Raw genomic sequence first — 14005 nt, 5'->3', positions numbered from 1 at the left:
GGGGCTCTGGGAGCTCTCGTGTGGAAGGGGCTGAGACAGATATGTGTGAGCTGCTGCATTTGCTTCGTTCCTTATCACAGGAGCTCAAGCATGCTGCAGGCCAGCTCAGGGTCCCCTCCTCTGTGGGGCTTTCAGGAGAACCTAGCCCAGACTCCTCTCCCGCCTCTGTTCCTCCCTCGTCACTATATACACGGGTGCTGGGGTTCACATCTGTTTCCCTCCCGGCCATGACCTCTTAGACCCTTGCTTCTCAAGGTGCAGGTTATGCAGCCTCAGCGTTGCTTAGAAGGTCATCAGAAATGGGGACACTTGGGCCCACCCCATACTCAGAATGGCATTTTATCAGGATCACCAGGTGACTCGTGTGCTCCCCACAGTTTGAGAAGCTCCAGCTCAGACTACAGGGGCTTGTTGTACCCATCTCTGAATCCCAGCATCATTCAGCACCGTCTTTTCAGAGCCCGTTATAATGACAGGAGGAGGGGGCACCAGAGCCAGTCGCCTCGTCACCAGTGCTGGGTCTGAGGCTCACCTAGCACCACTACCCAGGCCTTTGCTGGTCACCAGATGGAGAGCCTAGCCCCCTCCAACCCAGGCCCATGGCTGTGGATGGTCTGAGGGCCCCTTCCTCCTCTCTCACCAGGGCTGCCCTTGGCCCCAGAGCTGTTTGCTCCAACAGCAGCCACAGCTCTCTCTTAGTGCTGCCCCTCTCCACTGCCCTATCAGCATCAAGTTCCTCTCGGACCCTGCTGTGGCCCATTAGCTTATCTCTTGCTCTGAACCAGACAGCTGGAAACCTCCTGGATTTGGGCAGCTGCCCGGGGCAAAAGGCTCCTCAGCTGGGCTGGCCTCAAGAAAAGAAAGTAGTCAGGTCCCAAGGATGCTGTTGCTACATCTTAACCACCCTTTGTCCACACAGCCCTGGGGTTTGGGCGTGATTCCACAGGCCTCACAACCCCCAAGACCCTGTTTCACAAGAGCCCTTGGCCTCCCTCCCAGGGAAGCTAGCCCCTCCCCACCTGTCCCCCTCGATTTCAAACCAGCCTCCAGTCACACAGCCCCCTCCTCCAAGCACTTCCTGTGCCAGGAACCGTTAAGCTCCACATCCCTGTGAGGCTCACAGACAGGAACCGCCACCCTGGAGAAGGTGTCACTTCCTTGAGACTGCTCTGCCAGTTAGCGACTGGGTCCTCTGGCCCTTCCCCTGCATTCTCAGGGCAGGAGATCCAGATAGGTACCCACTGTAGGGGCCAGCAGGGAGGTAAATGGGAGGGTGGGAGTGAAGCAGGGAGCCTGCTGGGCCTGGGCTGGGCAGCTAATGTTTTCCCATCTGGTTTTGTTGAACTGTAACTCGCGCTGTGTATTGAGGCCAGAGCTATTTTTATCCTGACATGTGAGGCTCCTTCACGTCATAGCCACAAAACTCAATCCAAAACATCCCAGGGAAGGTTGTTTGTGAGCCGTTCTGCAGATTCTCATGTCGCCACATCAGGTTTCACTTAGCAACATCTGTGGGGCTGGCTCCCTGGCCGCCCACCCCACCCGCCCGGTTTTGTGTACCAAATGCTCCCGACAGCATCTGTCTGCCCCTGGGCCAGCAGCGGTCACGTGCGCTTCCTGCCAGAGCCTGCTTCTCCAAACCAGAAAGGCGAGGCACTGGCATTTGGCTGCAGGACTGGTCCTCAGCAGGATTAAGGAGTGAAACTCCTGCTCTTCCGAGCCTCCCCAAAGGGCGCCTCCCTCCTGAGACCTAAGGCCAGGTTGTTTTCCTCTCCTCCCCCTTCCTGGGCCTCTGCCAGCCGGCCTGCCCATCATCTCTGAGCCTGGAAGACTGTGCTGTGAGTGTAGGCTGCGTAAAAGCCTCTTAGTCCTTAGCAGAACCTCAGCACAGGGGGGAGGGTGCACCCTGAACCAGGGCACGATACCCCTTTCTGATGGACCAGCAGCACCCAGCCCAGGGCCTCACAGGCCGGCGGGAGAGCTCAGCAGAATTGGCTTTTATCAGAGGTGCTGGGAAAGGAGGCCAATTCCCAGCCATGCTTGTCAAGTGTGTGGACAGGCGAGAGCCAGAAGTGGGCTAAGTGGCCTATGGAGGGAGGCATTGTGAGCTCCCCACGGGGAGGCTGCAGTTGGGCAGACATGAGTTCCATTGAGAGGCCTGTCATTCCCTGTAATACCTCCTGGAGTAGGTTTGTTTCCTGCTCCCCCATCTCCTCCTCCTGTACTTGCAGCCCTGCCTGAGAACATCTCTTAGTTCCATCTCCAGCCAGCTGGGCAGTGAGGTCAGTAAAGTGGCTGGTGGGCCAGTGGGAGGCTGAGGCTAGGAGAGATGGAGTAGGCCCGCACCCTGTCCCTGGTGAGCAGGGAGGCAGGCCCCAGCCTTGACCAGCCCACCCCGAAAGTGTTCCCCTCCCCCAACCAGTAGAGGACTGTCCTGCCCAGACATGTTTCTATACAGTTAGGATGGGATCTCATTGAGCTTTATAAGGCTCCTGGCTCCCTCCTTCAGAGGCGTCTGCCCTTGAGGGCAGTGGTCCTGACCAGAGCCCCTCTGGTGTATAGGAGCCTAGAGGGCAGAAGGCCCCACCCCATAGCTGTAGACCCGAGCAGGCCAGGCCCAGACAGCTCCCCCAGAGCTCCCACCACACTCTGGCCTCCCGCCAGCCAAGTCTCAGGGGAGGTGCCGGGCCCCTGCTCTTTGTAGTCTTTAAGTGGTGGGAGGGCTGATTTACAGAGGCTTTCCCAGCAACCACTGCACTGTGAGAATGGGAGTCACTTGCCGTGGCTTCTTGGCGATATGACTCTGCTCTCCTCCAACCTCCCACTGAGGGCCTCAGCTCCAGGGGCCATCACGCAGGCCTGGACTTTCAGAGTTGTTGTGTGGCCCAGAGGGGAGCTGTCGCTTAGGAGACTGGGACTATGTCCAGAGCAGCCCCATGCTTTCTCTTCTGCCATATGTGACAGCTACGAGGTAGCAGGTTTCCCTCCCTGAATGTGGGGTTGGTTAGAGATACAGGTGACCCCCTCTCCTTGCAGCCTCTCTACCTCCCAGATTTGAAGTCTCCCCACTCAGAGACATTCCAGACTGTCCTCGAGCCCTGAGTCATTCTTCAAGACAGTGGGAAGAGCTTTCAGTGGCCTGGGTTATGGCATATTAGCTAATAGCAGCCCCCATTTATGGAGCACAGACTATGTGGCAGGGCCCAGGCCCAGGACATTGTATATTTTGTCTCATTTAATAGGGGTTCTTATTGCCCCCACTCTACAGATGAGGAAACTGAGGCTTAGATTTGACCATGGTTGCACAGCTAGTTAGTGGTAGAGTGAAGATCTGAACCCATGTCTAATGGACTCCCAAGCTGAGCTCTTAAACACCATGCTCAATGCTTCCCACTGCCCCTTGGAGGCCGGAACACTAGGCATCTTTCCCCAGTGCCTGCCCAAGACACCCAAGCCCCCGGGGAATGGAGACTGTGGCCTCAGTTGGGGAGGATTTCTTTATGGTCATTGTCTGTGTTGATCCCTTTGTCCTTTGGAATACTTTGGAGCCTAAATGGCATTATGCCTAGAAATGGGGTGGGATGGGGGTGCACATACAGAAGCAAGAAGGAGAAAGGGACACAAGGAACCATCACGAACAAGCACCCAGTGAGCTGGATTCCAGTCCACGCGCACCTCCAGTGCGTGTGTAGGGGTCGCCTATGCCCTCCATCCAGGCCACCACGAGGCATCCCAGTTTATATCCTCAGCATGGGGACAATGAGGTGGGGCCGAGAGGCAGCTGGTCTGCCTCAACAGCTATACCTGCAGCCACCTTTTCAGAGGTGACTCCAGCTGGGCCTGGGGTAACACGATCTGTAAGAATGTGACACTTGATTCTGCAAACAACCCCGCTGGGCCAGGGAGCAGAGACTGTTTGCCATTCCAGAGTCACCCAGGATCTCTCAGGCCAGGCTGTTCTGGGCAAGAACCCAGAACAACACACTGCAGACAAGTTAAGTGAGGGCCACCCTTGAACTGAGCTGCTTACTCGGCCCTGCACAGGGCACCGGAGCTGTCTAGGGGGTTCTGAGGGGAGAGGACAGTAGTTTGAAGATGTGACTCCTGATAAGGAGTCCTTCCAGATGACTCACAGCTGCCTTTCCCATTCCCACTCACTTCCCCAGAAGGACCGTGCAAGGACATAGGGAAGTCTAAGTTCAGCAAAAGGCAGCTACTGGGAGAAGGTTGTACTGCTGCTGCCTGGCCACTGGCACCTAATGAAGTCAGCCTATAGGAGCTCCTCTATAGGCTCGCTTCTTGTACTCTAGATGGTTCTTGTTTTGTACTTTGGCTGATGCTTCTGGGAGCCACATCCCCTCGCACAGACAAGCTAGATTCCCAGAGACCCCACATCCTGCCTCTTTCATGTCTGTGTGTGCCCATCCTCTCCCTGGTCTGGGGAGGAAGTCATGACTGGGCCAGAGAGGAGTCAGCCTGGAAGCAATGGCCCTAGATACCTGTCAGCCCTCGACTTCCTCCCGTGCCCTCTCTGAATGCCAGACTTCCAGTTAGAAGTTGAATAAGTTCTGAGTACCTAACATACAGAATGGTGATTATAGTTAATAATACTGTGCTATATACTTGAAAGTTGCTAAGAGTAGATCATAAATGTTCTTACCACAAAAAAGAATGGTAATTATGTGAAAGTGGTGTTAGCTAATGCTGTGGTTGTAAGCATTTTGCAATATATGTAAGTGTATCAAATCAACAGGTACACGGTAAACTTACACAATGTTACATGTCAATTACATCTCAATAAAGCTGAAAAAATTAAAACGAAGCATCTACAAATTTTTTTAATATGGGACAAGTGAATATCCATCCACATGCAAAATAATTAATTTGGACTTTTTCATACCATATACAGAAATTTAAATGGATCAGACACCTAAATGTAAGAGCTTTAAAAGAAAGAAAAATTCTTGCAAGAAACCATATCATAGATCTTTCTGACCTTGGATTAAGTAACAGTTGCTTAGATATGACACCAAAAGCACAAGCAACCAAAGAAAGAAATAGATAAATTGGAATTCATCAAAATTTTTAAAATTGTGCTTCAGAGGACACCATCAAGAAGGTGAAAAGACAAGCCACAGAATTGGAGAAAATACTTGTATGCGATGTAAAAGAACTCTTACAACTCAACAATGAAAAGATAACCCAATTTAAAAATAGGCACAGGATTTGAACAGACATTTTTCCAAAGATATACAAATAGCCAATAAGCACATGAAAAGATGTTCAGCATCATTAATCATTAGGGACGTACAAATCAAACCCCCAGTGAGATACCACTTCCCATCCACTAGGAGGGCTAATCAAAAAGAGATGATACCAAGTGTTGGCGAGGATGTGGAGAAATTGGAACTCTCATGCATGGCTGGTGGGAATGTAAAGTGGTGCAGCCACTGGAAAACCGTGTAGCAGTTCCTCAAAAGTTTACACATGGAGGGTGACTAGATGATCCAGAAATTCCTCTCTTGGGTATATAACCAAGGGAAATGAAAACATATTCACATAAAACCTTATATATGAGTATTTACAGCAACATTATTCTTAATAGCCCAAAAGTACAATCAACCAAATGGCCCACCAGCTGATAGATGGATAAAATATGGTCTGTCCATACAGTGGAATATTATTCAGCCATAAAAACTAATACACGACTGATAAATACTACAGCATAGATGAACCTGGAAAATATGCTAAGAAGCCACATACTGTGTGATTCCATTTATATGAAATATCCAAAATAAGCAAACCCATAGAGACAATAGATTAATGGTGCCAGTGGATGGTAGAGGGGGAAATGGAGGATGACAGCTAATGGTTACCAGGTTTTTTGAGGGGAGTGATGAAAATGTTCTGGAACTAGTGGTGATAGATGCACAACTTTGTGAATCTACTGCAAACCACTGCGTTGTGCACTTTAGAACTTTATGGTATGTGAATTATATCTCAAACTGTTTTTCAATGCCCTGTTAATGTTTTGGGCATATGGAAGGAGGACTCCTACTGTCACTAACACCTCTTTCCAGCAGTGCTGGAGGTCAGCGTGTGTTAGAAAGGAAAATGGGGGAAACCCAAGGGGTGTGTGAATACACTGCATGGGAATCATCCATGCATTCTGTCAGCCTTGCCCTTGTCCTTCCCCTCCCCTTCGCTTCCCTCCTCTCCTCTCCCCTCCCCTCACTAGTGCTGGGTGTTTTCAGCAGGGACACATCAGAGGGAGACCTCCAGTGTGCTTCTGGTTGGTTCTAAAGCCAACTCCGGGCTCTGAAAATGTTCAGAGCATGACTCTAAAAGGGCATCTTTGCCTGAAAATGAGGAAAAATGTCTGATTTCAAAACATTGGGTGCAGGTTAAAACACATGGTAACATTTGTAGTGTTTGTTGTCTTTAATCTAATGGGTGTGGGCATAATTACTTTTTGTTAAGTCACACTGGGAAAGGAGTGTGGCTTTTGCCTCTCCGGGTGTGTCAGTTTTGTGGACCATTGAGATAGGGGGCCTGTCTTCCCCCTTTTTTCTCTTTGATTTGTCATTTGTCAACTGGCCAAAATAAAGGCCAAGCATATTTTATTTATTGAGATAATGAGTAGAAGTTTGTTTTTAAAAATTGCATAGCACCTAGCAGAGGATCTTACACATAGGCAGTGTTCACTAAGTGGCCAGGGGTTGGCTGGGCTGGGCTGGGGTGGGTGTTCAGGTCAGTGGGTCTGTTTACAGTAAGCAAAGCTGTATTTGCTTGTGCATACCTGTGTAGTCCTTGACCAAGGGTCAACCTTGGCCCTTGGTTGAAGACTTTCCCTCATCTTGTTGCACACAGATCCCTACCACCATCTTTTTGGTGTTTACAATTGTTTATATTCTGGGTTAGGGGGGTTCCCATTCACCCTGTGGTCACATAAAGTAAATCCCAGCTCTGTCCCTTTCTCTACAGGTACCAAAGGCTTAGAATGTTCTCCTTCCACTCCCACCATGAACTCCTACTTTTATAAGTTCATGATCAACCTTCTCAAGAGGTTCAGCAGTGAACGGAAGCTCCTGGAGGTCAGAGGTGCCTTCATCATCAGGTTAGCATCCGCGTACTTTCTTTTCCTCGCAGAGCCACCGTGCAAGATGTCAAATCAGCCATTTTCTCTTTCATGTCACTCATCTGCTTTTCCTGACCTTTATGTTTGTTCTTAAAAGAAATGAAGAAGGTTCCCACCTTCACACTGGGTTGCAGTGCTACTGACATGAGGCAGGTCAGTGTCACCATTTTTTAAGCAAATGAATTAGTTTTTTGCTTGCAAGACAATGTTTTCCTTTGAGGTTGGCTATCGTCCCATTAAATGCCCTAGTCAGTCTTTGGGGAAGGGAGGGAGGTAAGCCAGATGGGATGTGAACCATGGCTGTGCTCGATGCCGCACTGCCAGCACAGGGTTTGCCCAGGGTTGCTGGCAGCTGTGGCTCTGGTGGAGCCAGACACTCAAGTGATGTGAGCCTGGATGGTTCCTGGGCCCCAGCCCCCATCACTCAGTGCCTCTAGAACTGTCATCACCAGTAGCATGGCCAGGTCTGACCCTTTGCTGCCTGCTCAGCTCCAAGGAGCATGGTTATCAGAAGACCAACAAAATCTAGATGGGACACAGATTTTTCCAAGTGTAAGACTTCTCCAGAACAGTCTGAGTGGCAGTTCTCACCTCTGGCTGTGTGTTAGATCACCAAGCAGGCTTAAAAAGAAGTTGATGGCTGGCCTTCCCCCAATCAGTGAAATCAGAATCTCTGGGGTAAGGAGGGTTGTTAAAGTCATCCAGAGAACAGACTAGATTAATGTGGTCCTGGGAGTAAGGGAGGCTTCTGAGGCCAGTGGGGAATCAGGCTGTACAGAGGCTCCAAGGCAGGCAGAAGCATGGAGAGTTCATTTTGCTATAAACCAGAAGGCAAGGGGCAGAGGAGCTCGGCCTTGTGGACCATACTGAGGATTGGGGACCTTACCCAGAGGTCATGGGAAGCCAATGAAAGGGCTTGAGCAGGGAAATGATATGACCAGATTTCGGTTTTAAAAGATTACTGTGCTGCTGTGGGAGAGGGGGGCAAGATGGATGTGTAGGAGCCTGTTGTCTAAGTGAGAGATGGTGGCAGCTGTTGGGGGATGGGAAGAAGCAACAGGATTCAAGAATTAGTAGGCAGTATAATCGATCGGTGATTGATTGCAGGAGGGAATGAGGAGAGAGGGAGTTGGAGTGATACCCAGGACCCTGGTGTGACATGAGGGTGGATGGTGGTGACAGTCCCTGGCATGGGAGCCCTGGAGGAGGAGCGGGGAGGGAGGAGGGGCCCATATTTGAGTTTAAATTGCTTTGGGGACATCAAAGGGGAGATGCTGAAGAAGCAGTTTGCTATATCTATCTCTCAAAACAGGGACCTAGGCCTGAGATACAAATCTGGAAACTGATGCCACAATCATTCATTCATTCACTCATTCATTTATTCAACAGATTTGACTGAATACTGATTCTTTGCGAGGTGCCATTCTAGGTGGTGCCCCTGTGGAGTTTGTATTCTTAGAACAGTCAGTTGTAAGAAAGCAGAGAAGGAAGGGAAGGAGCCTGACCTGAGCCCTTAGGAGCTCTAGTGTGTACCCACTGGGAAGGAAGGAGAAGCCAGGAGAGGAGGCTGAGAAGAAGGGCTCGGGAGGTAGGAAGAAGCAGAGGAAAGAGGGGAGTGGCAAGAGGCAGTGAGGGGAGATGATGCCCCAAGAGGGTCTCCTGGGAGGCATAGGGGAGGGAGCCACTGGGCCCTAGCTCAAAAGCTGAGCATAGAGTTGAGGGACCTGGAGAACATGTCAACAGAGTGACTCGAAGGAGGGGACAGGCTTGCCTAGCCAGGAGGACAAATAGGGCCACAAAGTCCCTGCCCTCTGGGAGGAAAAGGTTTCTGATGGTCTAGACTACCATAAGGTGTCCTGTGGTGGTGGGAGGGTGTCACCGCACTATTGGCATTTGGGGTCAGATCATTCTTTGTGGCAGAGACTGTCCCTTTGCAGTGTAGGATGTTGAGCAGCATCGCTGGTCTCCACCCACTAGTTGGCACAATCAAAAATGGCTTCAAACATTTCCAAATGTCTCCTGGGAGCAAAATTGCCCTGAATGAGAACCAAGGCTAAGAGGTACAAAAATGGATTCCTATCTTCACTGGCCAAAAGAGAAAGATTTCCATGGTTTTTCATCACATCAAGTTGGCCAGTCAGTCAGGGATTGAAGTAGAGGTTAGATGTGGTACAAGAGACCCCCCACCAGGAAAATGACGGACTATCCCCACATGAGTGACAGTTAGCTTTATGTGGTTTTCCAAATTGCAGAGGTGTCAGCCCTCTGATGAGCTCTCCTTGCCTGGAAGACTTCCAGGGAACCAGTGGAGAGAGAAGCCTTTGAAAAAGGCATTCATAGCTAGTTTCCTCTCTGGAGAACAGGGCTGTATTGGGTTCTTCCAACCTCTCTCAGCCTCACATGCCTCATCAGGGGCTTGGAGAGATGGAGCTCTGGGGGTGAGCAGCACCCCCAGACTGCACCAGGCAGAAGTGCGGAACATGGCTCTGCAGTTGGCGGCCCTGCCACCGCCATGTTCCCATTTACAGCCTCCAGGGCAGTGAGGCTCTGCTCACTTTGCAGTGTCTCCCAAGCATCTGGGGCTAATGAGAATCCTCATCTTGCAGAAAGGAAATGAGAGGAAACCATGTACCCATCCGGCTTCGTCGAAGCTGGACTACAGACCCTTGCACTCTGCTAATTCCATAGCTGCCACTTTATTCCTTCTGTGAGAGAGTGCTGAGTCCAGTGCCTTGGGTGGGGGAGTCCTATACAACCTGAGAGCCAAGACCAGTTGGGGCGCAGCTTCTCAGAGGAGCACCAGCACCTTCCTCCTGGTCCACTGGGGGCTCAGTATATCCAGCATGGTGATCATTCACTGTTTCAGGGCACACAACCCTCATGGACCACACTTGGGCCTCATGGGCATCCAGCTGGCCTCCCTCCCACCCCACACAGCCTCAGAGGTCTCCTCGCCCTTGGCACTCGCACAAAGAACCAGGGCTGAGACAAAAGGAACCTTGTGGCTGGGCCCCTCACACATGTTGTCCCTCTTAGTCCTTTGCTCCATTTGTCCAGCCTGCCATTACTTCACGCAGCACCAGCACCTGTCAGTACGTGTTAAAGCCGACAGCCACCTGGCCCTGCTTCCTCTAGGCTGCACCAGACCCATGATCCTGCTGCCTATTAAGCTAGTGTGCCAGGCCACAGCCGGCCAGCCCAGGTAACAGTCCTGCATTCTCAGGGCACCCACAGCGCAGTGTCAAATGTAGAGGAGGCCTTGAAGGTGTGCTTTCCTCCCCCTTCCTGCTGTCAGGGGGCTGGGGCCCTTCAGCAGAGATTGCTAGGGATGAGCCCCCGGGAGTGTCAGCCTCCCTGCAGGCTTCTCATTTCATTTCCTATGTTCTGCTGAGGGTTGTAAAGAGGAGTGTAATAATGGTGCTTGCAGACTACTGAGATGAACCACAGGCCTGATAAGAAACACAGTAAATGATTAAACCCTCCAGGTGTTACGCAAACTATAAGTTGCTCTTCTCAACCCCCAAGATTGATCATTGAGAAAAAAAGGACAGAGATTCTTCTGGCGGTTTCTGTAGTAGTATGTTTAGCTCCAGGTCCAGGAGCGGCTGCCATGTCTAGGGCGAAGGCATCTGGAGGCCTTGGAGACAGACATCTGGTGGGGGGTCTTGGCATGGAGGAAGATGCCTGATTTCCCTCGGGACCTGGAGCATTTCCTCTCCCCCATATAGCTTTCCCAGGCTGCACCTCGGGGGGGTGAGGGGTGGGAGTGGGGCCCGAACTCCAGCCACGCCCCTGGATGGGTTGAACATCCTCTCTGGATCCAAATGGCCTTGTTATCTGGTGAACATAACGATGTAGGTGCACATTGAGTTTGGGGGAGCCAGTCGCTTCAAAACCTCATCTCAGCCAGACTTCATGGGAACTGCTCACAAGTCCACATATGGAGGGAAGATGAGGAGAGGATTAGGGGGTGCTAAGAGCAGGCTGGTGCCAGGCACCCCCCACCCCTGCCTGCACCCACACCCTCCCCAGGACTCCACAGGCGTGTGGCAGATGGGCCTCCCACAGGCCCTCAGGGCAGAATAAAGAGGGGAGCTTCTGGAGTGGAACAGACTTGGGTTCGAATCTCAGGTCCTCCAGTTTTTAACTCTGTGACCCGTTTCCAAACCTGTTTTGCTTTGCCTGTGAGACGAAGACGATAGTGCTGCCTGCCGTTTGCTGAGAGGGTTACGTAAGACCGAGCATGTTCCAGCTCTCGGCACAGCTTGATAAAGGGGAGCTGTTGTTCCGCCTCACGATGTGGCCTCGGCCTCCCATGGTGGTCTGTGGGGAGGGGAAACCGGACTCGAGAGGGTGAATAATTGAACCTTCTGTGCCAACAGCTGGCTCTGGTGCACCAGGCTTGCTGCCCCAGCACCCAGGGCATCCACCAGCGGCCCAGCCCGGCCCCATTAAAACAACTCTGCCCAGGGTGGGTGTTCGTGTACATTTATTTCCCTCTCCCAGCCTCTTCCCACCCTCCACGCCAGTACACGCAGGACAAGCACAGGCCTTGTTTTCCCATGAACTGGTCCACTTATACTCAGTATTAAAGGCGAGGAGGGAGAAAGCGCAGCTTCTTTGATAAACTGTGATATGAACTCCAGCATAATCCAGCAGCTGGGTCTTTACAAGGCCTGCTTCTGTGCTGGGAAGGGAGCGGGGCGGACGACGCCTCTCTGTGCCGGCCAAGATGGCCCTCTGGCCAGGCGCCCTCCGCCTTAATCAGCTGAGCCCCTTCCTCCCTGCCGCCTGGCAAAGAGGGCTGGCCAGAGAATGCTTTCTTTTTAACGAGCAACTGTGCTGTGAACTTAAGGCTCAGCCCAGTTGATGGTGGACGAGGTCCCAAGCACCCTCCCTGGGAAAAGAGGTGCCCCTAAGATGAGGCGAGTGTTTGAAGAGCATGGGCCAGGGGCCCAAGTGAGAGAGGAGGGGGCAGTCATGAGGCTTCTTCCATGAGACCCAGGCCTCCCCACCCCCCTCCCCAGGGTTTGTATAAGAGCCCTGTGTTGGGGTCGGTGGAGTGGGGAATTGATTGGCCGCTGAGGTGGGTGGTGGGGCAGGGGAGCCAAGGCCTCGGAAGCCACTGGAAACTGGACTTGTTTTTAATTGCAGGGGCTGGGTGGGGGGGGGCCTCCAGAGAAGAAGCTCTCTTTCATGCTGTAATTGGGAAATTCCACTTTGCTGTCCTTGTGTATTCTGCTTGTGAGACGAGCCCTTGGCTGAGGCCAAATGGCCACTGTGGCTGGGGCAGCCCACACCAGCTAATCTGCCTGACTCTCCTCACTCTCTATCGCCTCCCAGCCTCTGGAATCCGTTGACGTTGTGTGCATCCCCTTTACCCTGTCTGCCTTTATATGAGCCACCTTACCTGCCCTGGGGGCATTGGCCAGGCCCCCAAGAGCCCACTGTGCCGATGCTAATAGAAGGTGGATCAGAGTAAAGTGGCAAGACCCAGGTCCCTGGTTCAGTGGCATTTGAGAAAAGGACACTTCTCCTCTGGCCCCAAGTCTACAGCAGAGGGCTTCTAAGAGGTCCCACTTGAATCTCTTCCTTTTATTCCTCAGAATAAAAATAAATTACTATGACAAACATATGCCAACCTAAGTCTATCTACCCAGAATGCAGGCAGGTTTTGATCTTTCATTAATTTGTGACCATATTAGTGGGTCCTCAGCTGAGGCCAATGAGACAGGACATTGAACAGGGCTGGAGGAATTCTTCCAAGGAGTATCCTATGTCCCTCTCAGAAGAAGGTTCTCTTGCTGACTTCAGGTCAGTCTGCGCAGCTCCTCATGTGAATCTTCAGGAGCTTTCCACAGTCATCCCCCTACCCCTGCCCCCCGGAGCCAGGGCTGGGGTACTTTTGTTGAAATGCAGGACAGCAAAGGAAGTATGTGGCAGAAGCTACTTTGTACCACCAGCCCTTGGCTCTGATCTCCTAATTGGGGACAGCGCTGAGGGAATGAATGGCAGGCACAATCTGACACACCAGAGAAAGAGTCCTGCCCCCAAAGATAGAAAGATGTCCTTGAGAAGGGCAAAATTCAGAGAGCCCAGCCCACTCTTGTTTCCATTGTCCCCTAATCCATGGCAAAGTACCAGCCTCTCAGCACCTCACAGAACCATCTGTGACCCAGGGGTGACAGGGAGGGCTGGAGACAAGCCAGTGGCTTTGCTCTGCCTCCTCCAAGCAGTCCCCACACTGTCCCTGTAGAGCCCACTGTCATCCACACTGGTCCTCCCTGCAGAAGTGATGTTTTCTTCTGGAAAATGGAAACGTGTTGAGCCCTTGCTAGGCTGGGCTGGAATTAATTAGGTTTAAGGGGGGGCAGGGGAGGGGTACTAGCCAGAGGGAGCCCTGCATAGTGTGCTCTGGAAGTTTGCGGAGCTTTAGAGGGAAGTGTCCCCATGTTTCAAGCATCCTCCTGGGTCCCTGTGATGGGGGAGCTGGAAGGAAGCCAAGAGTCCACTCACTCTGAGCAGGGCTTGCGGGAGGTTAGAAGTCACAGGTGAACTTGGCAGGAGGAGGCCATGTAACCCAAGCAGCCCTCCTCCCACACAGCCAGCCCTTCGCCCTAGCATCCTGAAGCCCCTATGGTGTGAGTAAGGACTCAGGAACCATTCCATGCCCACTGCACAAGCATGCCTTTTGGACTCCTTATCACATAGGTGCTGGTTCCTGCTAGGCTCTCTCCAGCCTCTGATTAAAATGTGTAGCTGTATTATTTACAATAGCTAAGTTCTGGAAGCAGCCCAAGTGCCCATCAGTAGATGAGTGGATAAAAAAGCTGTGGTACATTTACACAATGGAATACTATGCAGCTA

The 14005-nt window shown here is 51.8% G+C and overlaps 1 protein-coding gene across 1 annotated transcript in view; it reads left to right on the top strand.

Annotated features, from left to right (window-relative positions):
- VAC14 (VAC14 component of PIKFYVE complex) overlaps positions 1 to 14005 on the top strand; it is a 94290-nt gene that overhangs the window by 50559 nt on the left and 29726 nt on the right. Inside the window, exon 14 of the mRNA XM_016196327.2 lies at positions 6985 to 7117. Within this exon, the coding sequence (XP_016051813.2) occupies positions 6985 to 7117 (133 nt within the window). The remainder of the gene's footprint in view (positions 1 to 6984; positions 7118 to 14005) is intronic.

Source organism: Miniopterus natalensis, chromosome 18 (assembly GCF_054644295.1).
Source record: "Miniopterus natalensis isolate mMinNat1 chromosome 18, mMinNat1.hap1, whole genome shotgun sequence".
NCBI classification, from domain to species: Eukaryota; Metazoa; Chordata; class Mammalia; order Chiroptera; family Miniopteridae; genus Miniopterus; species Miniopterus natalensis.
This window is presented reverse-complemented; position numbering and strand designations above follow the sequence as displayed.